General features: G+C 42.5%; 1 protein-coding gene across 1 annotated transcript; it reads right to left on the reverse strand.

Annotated features, from left to right (window-relative positions):
- Positions 1–1,392: 1,392 nt before the first annotated feature.
- On the reverse strand, positions 1,393–7,846 carry LOC121700192 (inactive all-trans-retinol 13,14-reductase-like). Its single transcript, XM_042082998.1, has 12 exons — positions 7,769–7,846; positions 5,499–5,729; positions 4,925–5,107; positions 4,193–4,434; positions 3,871–4,066; positions 3,531–3,728; positions 3,268–3,387; positions 2,779–2,917; positions 2,444–2,553; positions 2,156–2,322; positions 1,907–2,066; positions 1,393–1,769 (listed from the first exon to the last, which is right to left on the reverse strand). The coding sequence occupies exons 2-12, from the start codon at positions 5,656–5,658 to the stop codon at positions 1,609–1,611; spliced, it is 1,836 nt and encodes a 611-aa protein (XP_041938932.1). The 5' UTR covers positions 5,659–5,729; positions 7,769–7,846; the 3' UTR covers positions 1,393–1,608.
- Positions 7,847–8,296: the final 450 nt, after the last annotated feature.

Here is an 8,296-nt window from a genome sequence, read left to right on the forward strand (position 1 = left end):
ATAAATCAACCATTCATAGGAGAGATATAAGTTCACCAGTAACAAGACATTTTATAGAAAAGAACCACACTCTAGAAGATCTTAAATGCACTGGCATAGAACACGTACATATATCCCGCAGGCAGGGGCGTTGGACGGGGGGTAAAACCACTACTGATTATAGGGGCCCAAGGGGAGAGAGGGCCCTTGAAAAGTTGAAAAAATCTTGTGCTATTCCCCTGCCCGCAGGGGAGGAGATATAGACAGGAAACTTCTTCAAAGGATGTAATTATCTGCGATCTATGTAACCATCTGCGATCTATGTCTCTGCGATCTATGTAATCATCTGCGATCTATGTCTATGTCTGAATGAAGATTTTGACTTGTCGTCATTTCTTTGAGAATGTATTTTTTCTATGTAACCTACACACTTTTTATGTAACCTACACACTTTTGCTAATGCTACTTTATCATTGTCTGGCCATTTAATGTACTGTATGTTGTGTTGTGAACATTGGAGACACCAAGCGCTCCGACTGATGAATGGCCTGTGAGGCCCGATGCGTCAGAGCGCTCGTTGATCCTGTGCAGCGCTGTAGACAGGCTACGGGTGTCATCAATTGAGGCAACTTGCCTTCTTAAGAATAGGAAGTGGTAAGGGATTACACACACTGACGAAGGCCACAATGCCGAAATGTTTGTTACCCCTGCTGCTAAATGTGAAAGTGAATTAGCAAAAATAAACTATTTTAGAGTGCGACCATTTTTTTATTTTTCTATATATTAAAAACCAATAAAACATGACAACCATAAATATGGTGGCAACAACATTTTAATGGAGTACATTGTACTAGCAATAACAAAATTATAATCTCTTTGTCATGAAAAAATAATATATACATAAATTCCACAAAATTCAAATTTTGCATGACATTATGACTGACACATGCAGGACAACACATTAAAATTATGCATAACACGAATTATGTTTGAAAACCTCTTTTGCACTAGATGACTAAAAGCCATGTGCAACACCAGGTACTGCATGCATCACACCCGATTCAAAGTTCAGAAATCCCATCCAAATGTTTGCTCATAGAACAAACTACTGTTAATACAAAAAATTCCACAAACAGTCTGCTCTAAGTGCAAATGGTGTCATTATACAACACTCCTATTACACACCAATATGCAGCACATTGAGTTGACAAGGACTTAACAAATATGCAAATAGGTATCCAAGGTAGGATTATTATGTGAAGACACAAATATATTTGAAAACAATTCTAAACATCAACATTTTCAGCAGGACATGGATATGTCCTGTCTCAATAATAAGTTCAAATATATCCTCAGGTGGCGATCATCTGGATCTGACCACCTGAGGTGTGTAATAAGCATGTAATGGCTCACTGAAATGAGTCAGTTGCAGCACCTCCTATGGATTTTTGCAGTGTCCTCTATGTACAAAGGTTCACAAATTGTGATGTGTGTCCATAAAAGTGTACCAGTGGACAAGTGGGCAAGAAATCACCGAACAAAAATCGGTGGAACAGGACTGTGTCCAAAACTGCATGACCAAGCTACGTTATTGCTAGCTGTGGTCAGAGTAAAACAGAAAGACTTCAATTAGAAAAACAGTTTCTGTAAAGTGCGTAAAATGCTGCCCCCCTTCAGTTTAATCTTCATCATGAAGAGGTCGACGTAGAGGAGGTGGCCCAACACTGTGGAGGCACAGATCAGCCCGCCATGCAGGGCCCCTGCAATACCACAGCTGAACACGTCCTGACCTGAAACACACATAAATAGTTTAAAGCACCAATGCAAATACATAGAGATACAGACAAAAGGGAGATTTTTCACACACTCACACACAGACAGATCCATTTTCATGAATACAGACAGGCTCACAATGACACTCCCTTACCTGTAATATAGAGGTTTTTGACGGGCGTGTCACAGCGGTTCTTGGCCATTAACACTGGGTCAAAGCGTTCTAGGGTGTGCTCGCCAGAGTACGGGGCCCCCCTGAATGCTCTCAGGTAGTGCTCATTGGAGAGTGGTGTGGCTATCTCCTGGTACACCACCTGAAGGGGGTGACAGACAGAAACACAGACATGTGAATGATGTTCATGGTTTGTAAAGACTGTGTACTTGCCATGCATCCCCTGCTCACCTTGTCTTTGATCTTAGGGAAATGCTCGCAGGCCCAGTTAAAGAGGTGGTCAGCGAATCTGTTCTTGTACTCTGTGTAGTCGTCTCCTCTTTTCCTAACCGTTGAGTCCTTCCACTCCTCGAACCACTCGTAGTTCACCATGGTCAGGACAGTCATGCAGGATTTACCTACCAAGACAAGCAGGACAGTTAGCATCACAAGAATGTGGAAGCTTGTATTAGATGCAAATCACATTTATTTCAGCAATGGGTCCTTAATAATGGGTGAATATGATCTGGGCAATCTCACCTGGGTGTCTGATCTTTGAGGCAGGGTCTTTGGCAGATGGGAAGGTGATGAACACCATGGGAACATTGTCAGGGGCCTCATCTTTGCTCATAGCAAAGAATTTATCCATCCTGAGACAAAGTTCAATACAGGTCAATCCAGTTTCATTTTGTTCATTCTGGTTCAATTCAATTCCTGTTAATTTCTTTACATTCAATTTGTGTGACAAATTAAAGCTCAAGACTGTCGATGAAATGAGCACATTTTGGTTCAATCCCTTCTTTAGTTTTTTTTCTGGTGGCTTCACTTTTGACATAAGTGTCCACACTTTTCTAATCACTGATCAAGGTACTCACGATTTGTCTATGTCGTTTTCCTTGAAGAGCCATAAAGTGGTTGGCGTGATGTCGAGCTCTTCAGCAGTGGCATCGAAACCACAGAAGAGGAGCACGCAAGCTTTGCCAGGTTTCATCATTTGGGCACGCGTCTGGATATCTGCAGAAGAAATAAATAATTCCTGTTCACTTTGTTTAAAAAAATAGATGTTTTTATTCAAGATTAACTTTGTTGTCCTACAGTGTGGGAAATGTGTCTTGGACTGCCACTCATTCTGCAGTTGTGTGTCTATACAGAAATCTTCTAAATACAAACATGTGTATAACATGTACAACTAGTGGTCCATCCGACCTACAGGAAATCCAATTTTTCCGCCTTTCCTTGTCATGTTTTTGTGTTAGAGTCAGTAATTGGTGTGGTACAATGTCAATAAGAAATAAATAATACTGAATGATGGTTGTGTCTATGGTCTTCCCTAATTGTTTGTTGTGCAAGTTGACATGACTCACCATGTTTCATCTGAATCTGAGGAGGTAGCAAGTACTTGAAGGTGTTGAAGAGGCCACAGTTGGAGATTACGATGGGTGCTTTCACCTCCACTACCTCTTGGCCCTTCCTCACTGCCACACCTTGACATTCACATAAGATCATAAGAAAACATGTTAGATAAACAAATAATTGACTTTCAGTGAGTCATAAGAGAACAAGACACTAGAGAAAGCCCTGAGTGATCTATTTTAAAGTAGATCTTTCAATCCAGACCAGTACTCACCACAGGCAGCGCCATCTTTATCCAACAGGATTCGAGTGACCGGAGCTCTCACCAGCACTTCACCGCCATACTTGCGGATGGTGTTGCTGATGTGGTAGGGGATCTCACTGGCGCCCCCTCTAGGATAGTAGGCTCCACGCTTGTAGTGGTGGATGAGGAGGGCATTCATGAAGAGGCTACAGTCTCTAGGGCGATCACCTATGGGTGAAGGAGAGAAGGAGAGAGAGATGAGATCAAAGGTTATTAGCCTTGAAGAGCCAAATGTGAAAATAACTATACGAAGATGATCTGCTGCTTCTGCTGACCATAGTAGAGTAGGAGATAACCTGGAGGAACTCACCAATGAAGAGGTAGTTGAACATGAGCTGGAGGTCCTTGTTATTGGTCAGCTGGTCAGCCCAGGTGGTGACGCCGGTGGTGGCCAGACGGAAGACAGAGGAGCAGCGGTCAGCTATGCCAGACTTGAGAAAGAAGAGGGCCAGCCAGCGAGGGATGAGCTTCAGGAGGCCCAGGTAGTGGGTCTTCCTGGCAGAGACCTACAACAACAACAACAACAACAACAACAAAGAATGAAGTACTAAAACCATCAGTATTGACAAATGTATGCCATATACCATACTTCTCCTGTCTGACTGCAGGGGGCAGTGTCCTCCATGTCATACCTTCATGACTCTGAAGAACTCCTCAACAGCCATAGTGTCGTCTGGGAACTGCTTCTTCATGTTGGCCTCCATCTCGGTCTTCCCAGTATAGAAGCTATACTCACGGTGCTCCTCTCCCTGACCAATGTGGATATTGTCAAAGTGCTGGGGCAGGGTCACAAATTCCAGCTGACCCTCTGTGATTTGGTCAAAGGCGATTCGCATCAGGCTGTTCTCATGCAGCTGACCGACATAGTGAAGGCCTACACATATATAAAACACACACACACACACACACACACACACACACACACACACATGACTTCATTGCAGGAGCACAGAGAAACAATGGTGTTGAATTTGTAGCAGCTAAGGACAGCTGGTAGCAGCAGGTGACCAGAATGGCTAACTACACCACACCAGTGAAGACTTGCCTGTAAAGTGGATTTTCTTCCTAGAAACCTACCCCAAGGACTGCCCCATCTCCTCTAGTGACTGAGCTTTTTTCCCTGTCTACACACTGTTTCTGTGAGTTATACATTTCATATTCAACTTAGTGTCATGACCATATGAGTGTTGTGGCATTAAGTCCAAATGGCAACACTATATGCTCATGTGTTGATACATATGAATTGGACTGATTATCTTTTAGAAGAAAGGCACAGGATGTTTAGGTGTTTAGCTACGTATTTGGTGTTCATATAGTGAGAATACAATTTAGATCAGCAACCCATTAGTAGTAGGTCTACTCACCAACATCAAATTCAAAGCCTTTCTCCGTGAAGGTGTGGCAGCATCCACCAGCATTGTCATGTTGCTCTAGAACCAGCACCCTCTTCCCCTTTTTGGCCATACAAGCAGCCGTAGTCAGGCCTCCGAGACCGCTGCCGATGATGATGGCATCCAGGTTCTCAGGGATTCTCTCCCTACTGAAACCTACACGGAGGGAGACACATGAGCAATTGCAGTTGGCCTTGCAGATGTCTGACATTATGGTGATAAATAGTATGACTTCACAACCAGTTTGAGTCTCGCTATTTTTACAGCTGTGCTTTCTGACATCAGAAAGCAATACAAGAAGGGAATTAATTGTCAGGAAGACCAAAACCTTGTCACAGCTACTTCACAATCTCTCTCTAACATAACACATATGAGATAAACACATTTCCAGTATTCAGTCACACAAAGTAACAAATTCATACAATCCCACACAATCATGCACTAGCACAAACTACAAACATACATATTCAGTAAACACGTATGGTTTTCAAATGGTAATTTAAACATGGCACATAAATAGGACATTTTTGGGGATTTGACCTCTCACCTTTCTTCAGCACCTTGTTCCTCTTCTTCTGGTCCACTTCTAGTGGTTCTGTGGGCCGCAGTGACTCCAGAGAGAACGGGCTGGGCTTCAGAAACAGGTACCAGTAGGTTCCCCCAGCACAGGCCAAGGAACCAGACACCAGAAACAGCAGCAGCTTCATGATGAGGGTCAAGCTTCTGATCCAGAGACCCACATAGCAGACCAGTGACACACAGCAGAAGCCTCCAAGAGCTGAGAAAGAGATAAAGAACAGTTCAGAAAAATGGGGGTAGAGTTTGTTTCACTTCCACTTACAGCAATAAGCAATATACAGTAATTCTCTAAGACAGACCTTTTAATTTATTGTATGAATTTATTACAGACTTAATATTACTGTCTCAAAAGAGCTGAGGGACTGCTGTCAAAACTGCTGTCTAAACTCATCTGTCATAGTATGTATTCAAATTGCAGCCAACTAACCATGAATGTACCCATGGGTTCTAATTTTAATGCTGGGCAAAGTGTGAAGTTTAAAGTCTAACTAAGCTTACTTAATAACTATGCACAATGAACTTACAAATGTAATACCATGAGAAAGATCCTAAGCACAAACAGCAGTGGGAAATCTAAAAGCTGTCTAATCATGCCATTAGTTCATACACGTTACAGCAATAAGAATGCTAAGACAGTCGAGTGATATCAAGTGACTGTATGCAGACTGTTCCTTAGTTTTAATAAAGAAAAAAATCACTGCTTTTTCCTTATATCCCATTCATTTGTTGTTAGGTACATACTGTAATTTGGATTGACAAACCAGAAAAGTTGACATTAGCTTCACTGAAAATTTCATTTTTGACATATCTTTCTCTATAACAGTTATCTCACTGAAAACTTATTATGCATTATGTTGTGCATTGTTTCAGCTGTGAAATTGTGTTGTAAGACAATTAGATTAAATTGTCAGAGGCTGTTGCGTCGCCATGGAAAAAGTGAGGGATTTGTGTGGAAGAATTACAGTGTGGCCACCAGTAATCAGATTAGTAAATTATCCGGTGGAGCACATACATGACTATAATCAGTGTAAAATTGTATAACAGTACAAAGGCTCATTTGCCTATTGCTCTCTATTACAGTATGTCCTTTACCTTATGTAACGGTTGTTGCATTAATTAACTACAACCTGAAGCTGGTGCAACAACGGAATGTAGCTGCTGTAAATCTTATAAAAATGCACCAGAATACAGGAAATCACATCAAACAAATTAAAAGAATTCTAGGGGAGGACCCCCAAACCCCCCCTCCTACATATACAACAATTAGTGGGGGGCAGCGTTGGGGAAGTTACTTTTAAAAAGTAGTGTTTGCTTGTTACTCGTTACTTCTTAAAAAAGAGTAACCCGTTACTTTACTTAGTTTCCCTCTATGGAAAGTAACTTATTACGTTACTCGTTACTTTTACGTTACTTTTGTTGCTCGACTTTGGGCAGAACCCAATATCTGTTCCTAAATGTGTAGGCCTACATAAAGTTCTACTATGGAGGACATAACACCACCACTAAAGCCCTATGAAACAATATCAAATATAACATAGCCTCGCTACATCTTGGGCATATAGGTGAACACAAAATATATGAGGGCTTATTTTATAGCCTTATGCTTTTTCATTAAACAGGCGCTCCTCTGAAATTTGGTGCAAAGCTTGTGCAAATCGTATCAATAGGCTGGCAGTTGAGTTAACGGCAAAATGAGACAAAATCAGGGGACAATGTAGGCTAGGCTTAGCCTGACAAGCCAGACCCACATTTCCTGCCGCTAGGGTGCGTCTAGATTTCTAGGCTAGGCTAGGCTACAACTAACACTCACATTCCTCCCCTTAGTTTCAATGAGTTCGAAGTACTAGGCTACCTCCATCCCTCAGAAGTTAGCGTTGGCTGCGTCTCGCTTGCTATGATTGCTCTTCATTGCCACCAGCCTCTGTCACATAGGCTGCCGTGTGGAGCTTGTGCCTATTGCGCAAGCGCACATCTGAGAAAGCAGCGTTGCTGTCAAATCTGTCCCTGGGAAAAGTAACGTTGCGCCGATATGAAAAAGGAACTACGTTACGTTACCAAATTTTCAGAAGTAACGCGTTATACTACTTTTTACTCAAAAAAGTAGTTACGTTACTGTAACTCGTTACTTTGTAACTCGTTACACACAACACTGGTGGGGGGCCATTAATACATCTGGGCCCAGGGGCCCGAAAGTTCATAATCCGCCCATGAATGTAGCGTTTTATACGGGTCACTCACCTTTCTTCAGCAGCTTGGTCCTCTTCTCCTGGTCTAGTTCTAGTGGATCATTGAGCCATAGCAACTCCAGAGAGAACAGGCTCGGCTTCCCAAACAGGTACCAGTAGGTTCCCCCGGCACAGGCCAAGGACCATGCCACAAACATCAGCAGCCACATGATGAGAGTCAAGCCTCTGGTCCAGAGATCCACACAGAAGACCAGTGACAAGCAGCTGAAGCCTCCAGGAGCCAAGGGAGAGATGCTGCAGAGTTCAGAAAGGAGAACTTTCTTCCTGATGAGGTTTAAATGGCCACCACAATAGGCTAGTTCATACTGTAGGTTGAGGAAATAACAGTGATAGCAAGTATTTGAGCGTCTGAGAGACTGACACTCAGTGCAGGCCTTTTATATCAACCTTACACGCTCTGGGTGCTGTGGGAGAGGCTTGAGCTGCCGTATTACTTTATACAGCACAAGATCCAGCTAACACTGTATTCATAAGATGATTTGTGTGGAATTCCAAATGGCAGTGGGGTTGTGATCAAATC

Source organism: Alosa sapidissima, chromosome 24, assembly GCF_018492685.1.
Source record: "Alosa sapidissima isolate fAloSap1 chromosome 24, fAloSap1.pri, whole genome shotgun sequence".
Lineage (NCBI taxonomy): Eukaryota > Metazoa > Chordata > Actinopteri > Clupeiformes > Clupeidae > Alosa > Alosa sapidissima.

What these genes read in the sequence shown, in the direction of transcription:
- LOC121700192 (XM_042082998.1), bottom strand. Translation starts at nt 5,658, where the DNA reads ATGAAGCTGCTGCTGTTTCTGGTGTCTGGTTCCTTGGCCTGTGCTGGG. An exon ending in GAACAAGGTGCTGAAGAAAG is followed by an intron (nt 5,108 to 5,498) that starts GTGAGAGGTCAA and finishes CCCTCCGTGTAG; the next exon opens with GTTTCAGTAGGGAGAGAATC. An exon ending in TAAAGATGGCGCTGCCTGTG is followed by an intron (nt 3,388 to 3,530) that starts GTGAGTACTGGT and finishes GTGAATGTCAAG; the next exon opens with GTGTGGCAGTGAGGAAGGGC.